The sequence below is a fragment of the Trachypithecus francoisi genome, unplaced genomic scaffold (assembly GCF_009764315.1).
Source record: "Trachypithecus francoisi isolate TF-2019V2 unplaced genomic scaffold, Tfra_2.0 Lachesis_group9, whole genome shotgun sequence".
Taxonomy (NCBI): Eukaryota; Metazoa; Chordata; class Mammalia; order Primates; family Cercopithecidae; genus Trachypithecus; species Trachypithecus francoisi.
Genome location: NW_022681474.1, coordinates 75,994,477 through 76,011,700, shown reverse-complemented (window position 1 = coordinate 76,011,700; position 17,224 = coordinate 75,994,477). Strand labels below are relative to the sequence as shown.

Here is a 17,224-nt window from a genome sequence, read left to right as displayed (position 1 = left end):
ATAGAAACTTAGAAAGGACCTTAATTCAAATGAGAATTCAATATAAAAGTAGCATTTCAAATCATCATAAAAATGATAAGAAATCCAAAGTATTGTGCTGAAACAACTAGATAGCCAGCTGGGAAAAAAAATATATATATATATATTGGATACCTACCACTACCTGATATATCTTCTAGCAAAATACATTTCAGATTCATGTACCTCCCCAAAACCGTGAAGACAAAGAGGGACCATAATGCTCCAGAAGAAAATATAGAACAATATTCTTTAACTCTTCAGGTAGTAAAGACTTTTATAACTTTTATAACACAAAATACAGAAGCCATAACTTTCGAGCTCATTTTAAAAATCAAAACAAAAAAAAACCTTCTGCATCACAAAAACCAAACACCCAAGAAATAAAGTCAAAAGATGAATAAGAAATTGGGAGGAGGAGAGGGTTATATGTGCAAGTATTACAAACATATATAATGTTACTTTTCAATTTTTCTGTATTAACAAAAATTTAATTCAAAAATCTCATATAAAAATATGAAGAAGGAACATAAACCCTACGGAGATTCAGGAACTGAGCATTAACTTTGAACATGGTGGGAGAAGCTTGACACTGAAAACAGAAGGATAGCTTAACCATCTGACTAAGGAGGTATAGACACCTCTTATATAAATACCCTGTCATACTCACTTGGGCAGATAGCTGTCCCTCTGCACATTTTCTGAAAGACGATTTGAGGTTTACCCTGGGGAGAAGTTGTCATGGAGGGACACTGGATTCCAGCACCCTAGATATAGTGAAGAGCTGAATTAAAAACCAAAGGGCAAAGTTAAGATCTGTCTATTAAATGGTGAGCTTTATAACCCTTTTACTGACAGCTTGCTTATAACTCCTTCCCATGTCCCCTCTCCACTGTAGCCTGACAGAGTAGCCAAGCGAAAATACTAACATTTGTAACACAAATAAATAACCCTAAAGTAATACCCATCATCACTCCTAAATGTGAACTAATAGACAATGATTGACCTGTGAGGTAAACCTTTAATGTGAAAAACTGAAGCAAAAAAAAAAAACAGTGAAAAAATTTTAAAGTTAATAGATGCATTAACTCCAAGACAAGTAAGTATAAGACAATGAAAAGTTGTGTGTAGCTCTGCTGTGAATACTATTTTTCTGATTATAATAATTAAACTATTAAATTTTATTTTCTCCAAACTGGGTAACTAAGAGAGGACAGCTGTTTTCTCTTCAGAACCTTGTAGTATTATTTGACTATGAAAATTATGTACAAGCCAGGCATTGTAGTGCACACTTGTAGCCCCAGCCACTCCAAAGGCTGAGGCTGGAGGATTGCTTGAGTCCAGGAGTTTGAGGCCAGACTGGGCAACATAGCAAGATCCCATCTCTTTAAAAGCAAATTTTAAAAACTATATACAGACAAGTCCCTGAAGGTCCTAGTCAGTCATTGGGGAAGTTGGTCAAGGGAGAACAAGAAACTTAAATAAGAGATAAAAGGATTGATAAGGATGAATACAGTTGTAGGTGGTCTGTCTGTCACTTAATGATCTCCAGAGTCTTAGCTGTCACCTTACAATTACTCTTGACTTTGGGATACATATGGTGCCCTAAAGATTGTTGACATGGACATCTTGGAATCATTGGAGCATAGAAAATCATACAGGTTGCTGAATACAAGTTCATGATATCAAAATCCATTATATTCATATACAACCAATAATTACCAAAATACCAAGAAATAAATTTAATGAAAGATGTGAAGATCTTTATGGAGAAAGTATACAATTTTAGTAAAGAACACATAAGAAGACCTCAGTAAATGAAGAATACAGCGTATACAAAAATTGTAAGAACTGTCATTATAATGATGTCAGTTTCTCCCCAAATTAATCTTTACACTTAATGCAATTACAATTGAAATCTCTTCAAGGCTTTTCATGCACATTGACAGGCTGATCTTAAAATTCATATAAAAGAATAAAGAAAGGCAACATAATTTTCAAGGCAAATAAGAAAGGGACGCTTATCTTACAAGGAAAGCAAACCTCATTATAAAGCTGGAATAATTGAAACAGCATATTTCAATATGACACAAAAATACCAGTGAAAAAGAATAGCGAGTTCATAACAGTTCCATATAAATATGAACAGTAGCAAGACAATTGTCTAACCATATGGAAAAAGATAAAATCAGATAACTATCATTCCATACAAAAATAAATTTTTAAATAAATTAAAGATCTAAATATAAAATGCAAACTTTAAAATGTTTAGAAAACATACAGCAGCCAGGTGTGGTGGCTCACGCCTGTAATTCCAACACTTTAGGAGGCCAAGACGGGCAGATCACTTGAGGTCAGGAGTTCGAGACCAGCCTGGGCAACATGGCAAAACCTCATCTCCATTAAAAATACAAGAAATTAGCCTGGCATGGTGGCAGGCACCTGTAATCCAGGTTACTAGGGAGGCTGAGGTGGGAGAATCACTTGAACCCAGGAGGTGGAGGTTGTAGTGAGCCAAGATCATGCCATTGCACTGCAGCCTGGGTGACAGGGTAAGATTCTGTCTCGGGTTAAAAAAAAAAAAAAGTAAACATACAGCAAAAAAATTTTTAATGACATTGACATAGGGAGAGATTTCTTAAACAAGATCCGAAAAGCACAAACTCTGAAGAAAAAGACCTAATTATATAGGTCACACAGATAATTGATTAGATGGATATTTAAAACTTCTGTTTAACAAAATACAATCCATCTAGTACCTGGAATGTATAAAGAATTTCTTCAAATTCATAAAGAAAGAAAAGATTTTAAGAATGGCAAAAGATGTGAAAAGGCAGTTCACAGACAAGGACCCCCAAACCCAAATGATCAATGATCTGGTAGAAGGTGCACAACCTCTTGAGTAATCAGGAAAACGTAGATTAAAAATAAACAAGAAAATACTGATATACTTTGGATATGCGTCCCCTTTAAATCTCATGTTGAATTGTAATCCCCAATGTTGGAGTTGGGACCTGGCGGGAGGTGACTGGATCGTGGGAGTGGCCTCCCATGGTTTAGTGGGTTTAGTGCTGTCCACACAACAGTCAGTGAGTTCTCGTGAGGTCTGGTCGTTTAAAAGCGTGGAACTTTCCCCTCTCTCTCTTACTCCCGCTGTGTCATGTGAGATGTCTGCTCCCTCTTTGCCTTCCACCATGATTGTAAGTTTTCTGAGGCTGCCCCAGAAACAGATGCCAGCACTATGCTTCCTGTACAGCCTGTAAAACCATGAGCCAATTAAACCTCTTTTCTCATAAATTACCCAGTCTCAGGTGTTTCTTCTCAATGCAAGACCAGCCTAACACAAATACCATTTGACATACATCTGATTATCAAAAAAGTCTAATAATACTAAATGTTGAGGGAGAATGAGGGAGTGTAAGCTGGCACAACAAGCTTGGAAAACCATTTGGCAATGTTGAGTAAAATTGAAAATGCATGTACTCTATGACCCAGCAATTTCATATGTAGAATTTAACTCAGAAAAACTTTTGCTCAATTGTAAGATCCAAAAAGCAAAAGCCATCAGAGGTATATTATTAGTAAAAATAAAAAACTGAAACAATCTAAATATCCTTTGACATGAGCTAATGACAAACTGTCATATATTCTTAGATAATATACAGCAATTAAAATTACTTAATAAGTTCTATGGAGGTCATCATGCTAAGTGAAATAAGCCAGGCACATAAAGACAAACATTGCCTGTTTTCACTTATTTGTGAGATCTAAAAATCAAAACAATTGAACACATGGAGATAGAGAGTAGAAGAGGGTTACCAGAGGCTGGGAAGGGAACTGGGAGGGGGAAATGGAGATGGTTAATGGGTAAAAAAAAAAAAAAAAAAGTTAGAAACAATGAATAAGAACTAGTATTTGACAGCACAACAGGGTGACTATAGCCAATAATAATTTAAGTGCACATTTAAAAATAGCTAAAATAATATATTGGATTGTTGGTAACACAAAGAATAAATGCTTCAGGGGATGGGTACTCCATTTTACATGATGTGATTATTAAACATTACATGCCTGTATTAAAAAAAACTCATGTACCCCATAAGTATATACAATTGCTATGTATCCACAGAAATTAAAATTAAAAATGAAATAGTAAAAAATAAAAACAAAAAATGTAAAATTACTTAAGAAGTTATATATGCATAAAAATGAACAAAACTAAAAGATATTTTTGTTGAGCACAGAAAGGAGATTGTAATTTGATAAAATGTGATACCATTAATGTACTATTTTAAGACACAAAGCATATATAGCTAATAATATAATATGTAGAGCTATATGTTTGTGAATGTGTAATAAAGTTATAATAACATACACAGGAAGGATCACACAAAACTTCAGTATAGGAACTACCTCTTCAGAAAGAAGTAGGAGATGAAATGTTTTTAATTTCATCTGGAAAACATTACACATTTTAAATATATACATTCATTTAATCTAGGTACTGGGCATGGGAGTTGGGATTTTTCACATAATTTTGGCGTTTTCCAAATGCTGAAAATAGATCACAATTTAAAGAGAGAAAGAAGCAGACAAACTTAATCTAGCACCAAAACCTTAGTCATCACTGAGAAGGAATGATTTTAAGTAAAACATAATATTTCTACTCAGATTCTTCATTGAGTCAAGTCTCCACCATCACATGGGCTTATGCCCAAAGTTTTCTGGGAAAGACAGAGGCTAAGAGGGAGAAGGAGGGAAATGCTGTAAATATGAACTGCAAGTGTGCTATTCTTAAAATTCTAGAAGACATAGTGGTGCAAGGCATGGTGGAGCAATTTTTTTCTTGCACTTCCTTTTTGATTCCTGGTATACACTAAGGCTGTGGAAACACAGAAGAGCAGTACAATTCAACACCAAGGAGGAGATAGGCATCCTTTCTGTATATTGGAGCTATGCTGACCGGAGGCTAATTTCAACAGTGTGAAAAGTTAGCTTTCTTTTAGGTGCTCTGCTGGAAGTTTAACAGTAGCTGGCATTGCTATTGAGAGTCATTAGCCACTCATTAGCTCCACTGAGAGCACATTTTTTATAGCCATGATATTGCAAATGAAGTTCAGAGACATTAAATATACTTGCCCAAGTTCACATCGCTGTTAAGTAGAGGGGTCAGGATTCAAACCTAAGTTTCTCTGACTCTAAAAATCCAAGCTCTTAAGTGGGACACAGTGGCTCACGCCTGTAATCTCAGCACTTTGGGAGGCTGAAACGGGCGGATCACCCAAGGTCAGGAGTTCGAGACCAGCCTGGTCAACATGGTGAAACCCTGTCCCTATTAAAAACACAAAAATTAGCTGTTCATGGTGGCAGGCACCTGCCACCAGGTTGCAGTGAGCCAAGATAGCACAATTGCACTCCAGCCTGGGCAACAGAGTGGAAACTCCATCTAAAAAAATATAAATAAATAAATAGCTGGAGATACTTCAATAGAAAGAATTTAAAGAAGAGCGAAAAAAAAGCGAATCAGAAGAGAGAAGGGATGGGAAGTACATTTGTTACTTATTACTGCAAAGCAGTATTACCAGAAATTTAGTGGCTTAAAATAATACATTTATTAGCACATCATTTCTTTTTCTTTTTCTTTCAACTTTTATTTTAGAATCAGGGGCGCATGTCCAAGTTTATTACATGGATATATGGTGTGATGCTGAGGTTTGGGGTAAAAATGGCCCCATCACCCAGGTACTGAGCACACTACCCAATAGATTTTCAACACCTCCCTGTTTCCCTGCCTCCTCCCTCTAGTAGTCCCCAGTGTCTGTTGTTGCCATCTTTATGGTAAACATGCCATCCATGTGTACCCAATGTTTAGCTCCCACTTATAGGTGAGAACATGCAGTATTTAGTTTCCTGTTCCTGCATTAACTTGCTTAGGATAATGGCCTTCAGCTGCATCCATGTTGCTGCAAAAGTCATTCTCTCTTTCTTTTTTTATAGATGTGTAGTATTCCATGGTGTGTATACACCACATTTTCCTTATCCAATCCATCATTGATGAGTACCTGGATTGATTCCATGTTTTTGCTGTTGTGTGACACAATTTCTGTAGGTCAGGAATCCAGGCATGGCTTAGTGTCAGGGTCTCACAAGGCTGAAATCAAGGTGTTGATCAGGTTGGTTTGACTGGGAAAGATCTGTTCCAAACGTAGATGGTTGGTCGCAGAAGTCAGTTTCTCATGGCCTATTGGACTGAGAGCCTCCTTTTCTTGCTCTCAGTGGAGGCTGTCTTCATTTCCTGCCTGGTTCTTGGCCAAAAGCCACCCTCAGTTCCTTGCCACATGGGCCTCCTCAACATGACCCTTTGCTTCATCAATGCCAGCAAGATGGGCATTTGTGGAGGGCTGGTTGTGGGGAGAAGTGGGGATGGTTAATGAGTACAAAAAATTGGAAAGAACGAATAAGACCCAGTATTCAACAGCTCAACAGGGTAACTGTACTCAGTAATAATTTAATTGTACATGTAAAAATAACTAAAAGGGTGTAATTGGATTGCTTATAAGACAAAAGATAAATACTTGAGCACATAGATACCCAATTTTCCATGATGTGATTATTACTCATTGCATGCCTACATCAAAATATCTCATGTACCCCATAAATACATACAACTACTATGTATCCACAAAAACCTTTTCTAAAAGATGGGCATTGTACCTTAATAATGTAATTGCAGAAGTGAAATGCTGTATGCTATTACCTTGTAGTGTTCTGTTGGTTAGAAACAAGTCACAGATTCCATTCACAATAAAGGGGAAGGGATTACACAAGGGCATGATACCAGAAGATGGGAATCTTCAGGGGCCATCTTAAAGTCTGTCCACAACAGTGAGCAGAGAATGTTAGGCCTCCATACTCTAGCTTGCCTCTCTGTAAGCCTAAAAGAAATCCCCAGAACTCAAATTTTATTCCCATTTTGTCACCTGCCAGATGCATAATCATCTTTCAAAATGCAGATCAACTATTCGTTTAACCATTAAATTGTTTTTAAATTTTTGTCTCTTATCTCCACATTCCATTATTCCCTCCTCTGTTGTACCATAGTGTTCTGTTCAAACTTCTAATAGAGATAGCACTTAACGCTTGGTATTATTATCTGTTTATGTGCCCCTTTCTTTTTTTTTTTTTTTTTTTTTTTTTTTTTTGAGACGGAGTCTGGCTCTGCCGCCCAGGCTGGAGTGCAGTGGCCGGATCTCAGCTCACTGCAAGCTCCGCCTCCCGGGTTCACGCCATTCTCCTGCCTCAGCCTCCCGAGTAGCTGGGACTACAGGCGCCCGCCACCTCGCCCGGCTAATTTTTTTGTATTTTTTAGTAGAGACGGGGTTTCACCGTGTTAGCCAGGATGGTCTCGATCTCCTGACCTCGTGATCCGCCCGTCTCGGCCTCCCAAAGTGCTGGGATTACAGGCTTGAGCCACCGCGCCCGGCCTATGTGCCCCTTTCATACTATCAGCTTTTGAGGGTATAGCCTGTCTTATTTATTGAAATATTCACAGAATGTATGCAAATGTCTGACACATATTATGGATTGTTCATAGGTGTTTACTGATGAACTACTATATTAAATATCTCAAGATCAGGGATAATAAGTCCCAGAAAAATGACATAGATAGTAAGTCCTGTAAGCAATCAGAGGAGTGAGAAATTACATTTATTTCATATGACTCCAGAGATAGCAATTGGACTGATAGGTAAATGTTACAAGGAAAGCAAGTTTAGGCTCACTATAAGGAGGAGTATGAATAATCAAACTATCCCAAGAGCTGATCTGTTTCCCCAAACTCACTAGAGTTTCTTATCATTACAGGCCAGTGGTCTGGGATTCCTGAATTTGTTAAAGTATGGGACCAAGGACCCCTAATATCTTTTCCTAACTTCTAATCTATGATTTCATGAAGTTACTGAGTGTTTGTTTCCATTAGGCATCTCATCTGTATTTTATTCTTGAGTTTGATATTTAGGAGGAATTATTCTTGGAGGACTTGATGAAGGAATTAGAAATAGAGTGAGCTCAGAGCTTTTTTCAACAAACCAAAACTTAGGCTGCATTCAGGTGATGGATTTACCCTGTGTCATGCATCGTGTCTATTGGGATGAAGAAGAGATACCGGAGTAAGAATTCTGGTTCACAAATGGTGTAACTATGTGCTTAGGTTTGCAGTAACCATTTGGTGCAGAGAAGCAAAGAAGCAAGGAAGAGAAAGGTAAGACACCAAATGTGTTGGCCTGTGTCGCATGGAAGAAGGCCAAAAAGAGAAAAAGAGTCTTTTCGGTGGAAAGAAAATGGAAATAATTTGATTCCAGGTAGTAAGAACCCATTAAATGTCTTTCGGTGGAAAAAGCCTGAGAGATAATGACAGTAAAGACGGCAATGAGCCTTTTTCAACAAACCCCACTGGCTTCCTTTCTTGTATGACCTGTCTAAGCTTCCTGTCTCCCCAAGAGCTTTTCTCATTGCCCACCAAGAAATCCAAACCCCTCTTCCTCTCTGTTTCCCCTCCAAAGCTATTTTCCTCTTCTTCCTCAGCCACCCAAACTTTGTCTTGACTGATCACCTAAATTGTCTTCATTTTCTCAGGGTATTTATTCCAAGTTTGATCTCTGTTGCTGGGTTCTCAAGACTGGGGCACCCAAGACACCATTGACCTCGTGTGCCCCAAGTGTCTCAAGGTTTTGAGAGCAGCCCAGGGAAGAACAGAAAAGATGTCTTCTTTCAAGATTTCTCTGCATGCTGTTCTTAGTGCTTTCCACTTGTGTGAAAGTGGATGTTTGATGGAGCTGGTAGTTTTGTATTCTGTAGTATTTGTAGTGTATCTCTACCATGTCACCTCCCACAGTCCATTTTATTGCTCACTGTTTTAAAATATGCTTTGCACATAGCACAGACTCCAGTAGCATGGGATGAAATGAATTGAATGTGCTTTCATAGTAGTCTGCTTCGGTGGACTCAGCAGACACTACAAAGCATTAATGAATCAATCTTTTGTTTCTACAAGAAAATAATTAGGTTACAGGTAAGTTAAAATCAGTGCCAATGTCTATGAAAGGGATATTGGGGCTACCTTTAAAAATTAAAAAGTCACTTGACATTTGACCCAAAAACTTTATTTCTAGGAATTTGTCCTATAGATTTATTCACACATGAGTAAATGAGGTAGGTTTAAGATTACTACATGGCATGCTGTTCGTAATAGCAAACCAAAAGAAACAACCTGAGGTTTAAAGAATAGGGTTCAGATTAATTATATCACAGCACATGGTCACAGTGAATTAAAAGGCAGCCCTTCAGAGAAATGAGGCAGATATTTCCATACTGATATGAAACTCTATACAATATATGTTAAGAAAAGTAAGGTGTAAAAGGGTATGTATATGCTCTATTTATAGCTACCATTTCACATTTGTGTGAAAATATACATTTATGTGTACATTTGTGTGTATATACATATATAAGTAATTTAAATACCATAAAATTTCAAGAAAAATCAATGCAAGGCTTTATCCATAGCTACCATTATCTAAATATTTGTTACACTGGGTGCAGTGGCATTAGCTTCTGAAATCCAAGCCTAAACTTGAAGATGGCTGGAAACAATCCAGTCTCTGTTAGCTAAGCATGTAATGAAATAGCTAGCCTGCAACTGTGGGAACAAAAACAGTAGGGTTTTGCCTCTCTTACATCAGTAGACCAAGAGGACATTAACTTTCTTCTCTAAATAGGTACCTCTAAATCAATTTAATTCAGTACTTAGAGTCCTAACAGGCCAGGAGCCCTTCAGATTTCCTCGTGTTTATTCCTCTTTCTTTTAAAGTTCTGAATCTAAATACTTCTTTTCAGGCCCTGCTCAAGCTTTCCCCCACAAAACATCACAACTGTGAGAGCCCCTAGTAATGGCACCCTTTCCTGGCCCTATAGAGGTTTTGGTCCAGGTCTTTTCTGGGTACTTGACATATTAGTTATATTATCTTCATGTACGTGTTCTGAATTCCTAAGTAGACCATGAACACCTGCAGAGCAATGTCACTCATTGGAGGTAGACAGATGTGGATTCAAATCAACTAGCTGGAAACCACATGTTACTATGTAACCTTACACTAAAGCTCTCTAAGCCTCATCTATAAAATAAAAATGATAAAACCTACTTTAGGGTTTTGATGTGATGATTAAATCAAGCAACACATGAGAAACTGCCTGTCCCAGCATCTGATACATGTGAGTATCAGAGGTGAGTCATGTTGCCCCCCAGGCTCTAACAAAGTAATTTGTAGAAAGGAAGTCATTGGTGCATATTTATTTATTATAACATGGGTTTTTTTTTTTAAAGAAAAGAAACCAAACATAAACATAATTTTCAAATATAAACAGTGCAGTAGTCAAATATCGTGCAGGGCAGAATTTTATATTAATATCCCTTCCATCCGTTCTATATGACAGAATTGTTTTCAGTAAAACTGGAAAAAGAAATGATGAATAATGGCCAGAAAAGAAATGCAGATGGAGAAATTTTCTTTAATCTAACTTCAAATATATAATCATTTTGGTGCAAATAATAAAAAATTAAACATTTCAGTAAAATAAAGGAAAATAAAACATTGATCCTTTTTAACCATGTTAATAGTTTTTATACAAAGGAAAATACCTATATATTGGTCTATGGCAGAAATAAATAACATACATTTTCTCTTTTTAAGTGTTAACTTACAAAATTTTATAATGACTTCATCAAATTTGACCTTCACATTTTCACATTCAATGAATAGTCTAGCAGGATTTACGTACCAATCTATCTTGAAAGAAAACAATATGTTATAATAATTTTAATTTGGAAGTTTCTTTCACATGAGGCAACAGACATACATTTAAACATGAGGATAATTTTGGCAGACTCATAAAAATTGGATTTAACAAGAAATTTTGGAAATTGTGATATCCTTATATCTTTGTCTTTAGGAATAATTCTAAGGGCTTTCAAAGGTCTCCCAAAACATTTCTACTAAAATGCTATCTTCACCAGAAATGTTTGTCAGAAATTTCTTTTCTATAATTTAGTAAAAACTTCCTGGTTTTCATCTTATACATGAATCTGAGAAAAATGACTGAATAACAGTAAATATTGGCTTTTTGTGTGTGTGTGTTTTTTTAAAGAGTTCTGCATCTTGGTGGTCATATTTATTGGAAGAGCTTTAGAAAAATGAAAATACCATTTCACTTACGAAGTTGTGAGTTATCTGCAAATCAACTCATTTCAGGGGTGGAAGAATCCCCAGAATTATTTCTTAATATCAAAATGTATGCAGGTTTCTCTTTTGAATGTTTTGTACATTTAGAAAGGCCACTGTACAAAGTCTCCTGTTTTCCATACAGGACAAATTGTTTGTTTCAGCCAACTCTCAGTGGAGGGGCAACCAGAACAACGCCATCTCCCCGGACAAAGAGCATTGGAATATTCCGTTTCGTTGATTTATATATCTCTTCATATGTTTCTTCATCAATTTCTATAGTAGTCACAGTTTCTTCCACGTCTCCCAAGATCATATTTAAATGTTGATCATAATCATGTAATCTGCCTCGAAGCTCTCGGTCATTTCTCATCTTCACATAAATTCGCTCATCTAGGCTGAGCCTGATAAGATCCAGGGGCTCCTCTACAGTGTTGGTAGTTTGTTGCTGGTCTACGTCGTCCGCCATGTTTGAAACCCTGCGCCCTTTCCCGCCTCTCTTTTTGTGTTTTTTTAATCCATTGCTTTAAAATGGGTATCCAGTGCTTGGTATTCAGACACTGACTTTTGCTTTCTTCTAGCAATGAAATACCAACTTTTTCATTGTTTATCTTGGCATTCTTTGAACTTGTATTCTTTTTCAAATGTAAATATCCAAGTTTCTTACATTTTGTTGTTGTAGAGCCTTCTCTACAATATCTATGCACAGATCTTCAAGGAATAATTTTAAAGCTTTGTGTTTCACTGTATATTATTCAAGTCTGATTGTGGCTATTTGCAAACATTTTTATATCTGATTAACCTCATCTAAAAATTTTATGCCATTAAAAAAATTCAAAAAATATTGCTTACATCTATCACTGTTTGTTCTGAATCCACTTAAATGAAGGAATATGTAAGTGGTAGACTTGGTTGTCCAGAAACTTCAAACAATTATCGTCTATTATGAGCTTACTTTCAAAACAAATGCATATAGTTTAATTCCATGAGTCAGAAGCTAACAGTATAACTGGAAATTCTCCAAATTAACTTCCATGTAGTAGTATGCAAAGCTATTAAAAGATTAGTAATGTAAATGTACTAATTAGAAACTTATGTAAGTGTTACTAAAACTCAACAGGTGACAAAATATTCTAAATTTAGATTACGATGATGGCTACACAACTCTGTGGATATACTACAAATCATTTAATTGTATACTTTATATAGATCAATTTTATGGTATGTGAATTAAGGTTAAAAAAAACCTTAAGAGGAATTGCAGTGATTATTTAGAACTTAAATCAGTAATATATTTTGGGGGATAGGAGTATCTCATCACTGGCATTCTGTCGAATTACTGAAAGATTTATACTATTCTTAAATTCCCTACAATAAGCCCTGCACCCAGGGCAAACAGCACCTGTATCCTTACGACTTTGGCACACCGCTGGATCGATTAGTGTGTTCATAATTCTATGTAACATAATTACTATTAAATTCTACTCCATTAGGCTTAAACTCAGGGCAAGGATCCAAATATATGCCGTGTCTATTATGACTGCCCAAATGCTAACCCACAGTAATCCAGGGGATTGTGGAATCCAGCACTAAATGACGTATTCAGGAATGACCTTGCAGTATCCCTGCTTCTGATACTGAATTTTCTGTCTTGCAGTTTCTTATCTGCTTCTGTCTCTCTCCCCCTCACTCTTCCTCTCCTTCTTCCTTTCCTTTCTCCAGCGTTCTGTGTTAGAAATATCTGAAAATTATTCTGAGAGGCTTAATGTTCTTAAACCTGCCAGTTGACTGCGACTTTTTAACACCAGCTGAATAAGGTGATCTTTCTTTGCTAAGGTGCGAAGGTTACAGCAGCCGTGTAGCTAAAACACCTATATTTATACTAGTTCCACCTCCTTTTCCTGCAAAGGCAGGAGAAATTTTAATCCACATACCAAAAGTTTGCTTTGTTTTGAAGTGGGCCGAATGTTAATGTTAAGATGTGACTCCATTTTTCCCATTCCCTGCCAGGGTGGTGGGCTGGGGAGAGTTCAGAAATTAAAAACAGAGCAATCACTTATGTAAGCACACCCTTTATGGGATGTTTCTGTCAAAACCCAGAAATTGTGGCTCTCCTTTCCATTTCTCATCAATTGCCCTCTCTCCACTCCCTATTCCAAACAGCACGGTTCTCCTTATAGCCAGTAAAAGGGCCTCACCCAAAGTCTTAAGCCTTTTCTCCCAATCAAATATGCTTTCTGTCCACTGTTTCCCAGGAAGCTGTATTCTTTTTATTTTTATTTTTATTTATTTATTTATTTATTTATTTTGAGAGATGGAGTCTCACACTGTCACCCAGGCAGGAATGCAGTGGCGCCTCCCAGTTCAAGCGATTCTCCTGCCTCAGCCTCACGAGTAGCTGGGATTACAGGCGCATGCCACAATGCCTGGCTAATTTTGTGTATTTTTAGTAGAGATGAGGTTTCACTGTGTTGGCCAGGCTGGTCTAGAATGCCTGACCTCATGATCCACCCACCTTGGCCTCCCAAAGTGTTGGGATTACAGGCCTGAGCCACCAAGCCCGGCCGGAAGCTGTACTCACAAAGTGTGTTGACACTCTCATTTTCTTTGTTTTTATTTTATTTTATTTTATTTTATTTTAAGTCCCAAGATACATGTGCAAGACGTGCAGGTTTGTTACATAGGTAAACGTGTGCCGTGGTGGTTTACTGCACCTATCGACCCTCTCATTTTCAATCTCTTCTCACTTTTTCCATTTCCTGATCTCCTGATAGAGTATGTCCCTTTTCCCTAGGACACCAATGGATGGAGCCCTTGGGCAAATAAAAGCGCAGGAGACAGGAACACAACATGGACAGGCTCACCAAGTTGAGGGTTACTCATCTGTTGTCCACACAATAAAGGAATAAGCAATGTTTCTTGGTCTGACTATCCAGGGCTTACCAGGGTAGACAGTGAACGCCAAATCCCACCCTCTGAGAGATCAACTATCCTCAAAATAGGAGTTGGGTGTGTGTAGGAGGGGAGGGTATGTGTGTGTGTGTGTGTGTGTGTGTGTGTGTGTAGGGAGCATATATATATTGAAATCATATAATAGTGCAGTGGAAGGCAGTACAGTGCCCTGGCTAATAGCATGGCCATTAATGTGGTCACTGACAAGTTATGGGATCTCATAACATTATTTTTTCTCTTTAAACTTCAGTTTCTGTATATGTAAAATGAGGCTAATAAAATATCTCCTTCATTGAAAGACAGACTTTTTTTTTTTTGGTATTTCAATGTTTATGTAATTGTCTTCATTTTCTGTTGCTTTTAACAGAAAACCTCAAATGAAGTAATTTATAAAGACAAGGAATTTATTTCTTAGAATTATGGAGCCTGGGAAGTCCCAGGTTGAGAGGCCACATCTGGTGAGAGCCTTCTTGCTGGTGGGGACACTCTGAAAACTTCCAAGAGAGTGTAGTATATCACGTGGTGAGAAGGCTGAGACTGCTAAGATGCTCAGGCCCTCTTCTTATGAAGTCACCAGTCTCACTCCCAAGATAACCCATTTAATCCATGAATGAATCAATCCATTCATGAAGGAAAAGCCCTCATGATCCAATCATCTCTTAAAGCCCAACTTCTCAATACTGCCCCATTGGGGATCAAATTTCAACATGAGTTTTGGAGGGGACAAATATTCAAACCATAGCAATGAAATTGGAATTATCTTACAATCTGAGCTGTTTTATATTATTTGTATACTAGTGTGATGGCTAATATTAAGTGTCAACTTGATTGGATTGAAGGATGCAAAGTATAGTTTCTGGGTGTGTCTGTGAAGGTGTTGCCAGAGGAGATTAACATTTGAGTCAGTGGACTGGGAGAGGAAGATCCACCCTCAATGTGGGTGGGCACCATCCAATCTGCTGCCAGTATGACTAGAAAAAGCAGGTGGAAGAAGGTGGAATACACCATCTTGCTGAGTCTTCCAGCAGTCATCTTTCTCCCATGCTGGATGCTTTCTGCCTTTGAACATCAGTCTCCAGGTTCTTCGGTCTTTGAACTCTTGTACTTACACCACTGGTTTGCCCGGGGCTCTCCAGTCTTCAGCCACAGATTGAAGGCTGCACTGTTTGTTTCCCTACTCTTGAGGCTTTGGAACTCAAACTGAGCCACTTTTGGCTTCCTTGCTCCTCAGCTTGCAGATGGCTTATCATGGAACTTCACCTTGTGATGGTGTGAGTCAATTCAAATTCTCCTTAATAAACTCTCTTTTATATATACATATATTCCTATCAGTTCTGTCCTTCTGGAGAACTCTAATACTACTAGTAACTACCTGCTAGGGTTTTTTGAGGCTTCCAGGTGATAGTGCCTGTAAAATGCACTTCACTGTTACAGATTCTCCAGTGACAGATATTTTCTCTTTAAGAAAGTAAGGGACGGCCGGGCGCGGTGGCTCAAGCCTGTAATCCCAGCACTTTGGGAGGCCGAGACGGGCGGATCACGAGGTCAGGAGATCGAGACCATCCTGGCTAACATGGTGAAACCCCGTCTCTGCTAAAAATACAAAAAACTAGCCGGGCGAGGTGGCGGGCGCCTGTAGTCCCAGCTACTCGGGAGGCTGAGGCAGGAGAATGGCGTGAACCCGGGAGGCGGAGCTTGCAGTGAGCTGAGATCCGGCCACTGCACTCCAGCCTGGGCGGCAGAGCGAGACTCCGTCTCAAAAAAAAAAGAAAAAAGAAAGTAAGGGAGACATGTTAGAATCTGTGAGAACATGAAATTTTATTTATATTACTAGGCCATTGGTTTGTGTATGTGTGTGTATTTCTTTTGCCCACAAATCTTCAACTTGGGCGGAGCTCAGCTGAGACTGCTGACCTCTCCTCCAAGAGGTTAACAGCCTGGGAAGCTTGAATGGGACTGGAGGATCTGCTTCCAAGAAGGCTTACCCATGTGTTGGGTGTGGTGTTTTCTACATGTTTAAATTTTAATATTTATTTTAGTGAGGTATAGTTTATATACCATAAGTCCACCAACTTAAAATGTGCATTTCAATGATTTTTTAGTAAATTTATCCAGTACAACCATTACCACCATCCAGTTTTGAAACATCTACACCACCCCAAAAAGTTATTTTGTACTTTTTTGTAGTTAATCCCCACTTTTATTCCCAAGCCTAGGCAAACACTGATCTGCTTTATTTGGGTCTTTATAAATTTGCCTTTGTTGGACATTTCATATAAATGAAATCATACAATATATAGGTCTTTTGCATCTGGCTTTTTTTTTTTTTCACTTGGTGTAATGTTTTTGATGTTCATCCATGTTTTAGCATGTGTCAGTAATTTATCCTTTTTATGGCTTAATAATATCCCATTGTGTAGATATACCACATTAGACTTATCTATTCACCAGTTAATTGACATTTGGGTTACATTCAATTTTTATCTGTTGATAAAATAATCTGCTATGAATATTCATGTACCTAGTATTTGAAATTAGAAATATGTTTTATTTCTCATCGATAGATTCCTAAGTGTGAAACTGCTGAGTCATATGGTTACGTTTTGATTTAGTTTTTGTATATATGTGTTTTGTTTCTTTTTGAGACAAGGTACTTGGTATGTGGCTCAGACTGGTCTCAAATTCCTGGCCTCAAGCGATCCTTCTGCCTCAGCCTCCCAAGTAGCTGGGATTACAGGAGCACAACACCACACCCGGCTTATGTTTAACTTTTAAGGAAGCTGCCAAAGTGTTCTTCCAAAGTTGTTGTACTTACATTTTGTATTCCCACCAGCAGTGGATAAAGGTTCCAGTTTTTCCACATCCTCTCCAACATTTGTTTGTCTTTTTAATAAGACATTTTTTTGAATTGTGACAAAAAAGCACATAACAAAATGTACCACCTAAACCATTTGTAAGTGTACAGCTTAGTTGTGGTA

General features: G+C 37.7%; 1 protein-coding gene across 1 annotated transcript; it reads right to left on the bottom strand.

Moving 5' to 3' along the window:
* Window positions 1–11,222: 11,222 nt before the first annotated feature.
* Window positions 11,223–15,834, bottom strand: LOC117082017 (U6 snRNA-associated Sm-like protein LSm3). The gene is made up of 2 exons (XM_033208463.1): window positions 15,830–15,834; window positions 11,223–11,793 (listed from the first exon to the last, which is right to left on the bottom strand). The coding sequence occupies exon 2, from the start codon at window positions 11,761–11,763 to the stop codon at window positions 11,455–11,457; it is 309 nt and encodes a 102-aa protein (XP_033064354.1). The 5' UTR covers window positions 11,764–11,793; window positions 15,830–15,834; the 3' UTR covers window positions 11,223–11,454.
* Window positions 15,835–17,224: the final 1,390 nt, after the last annotated feature.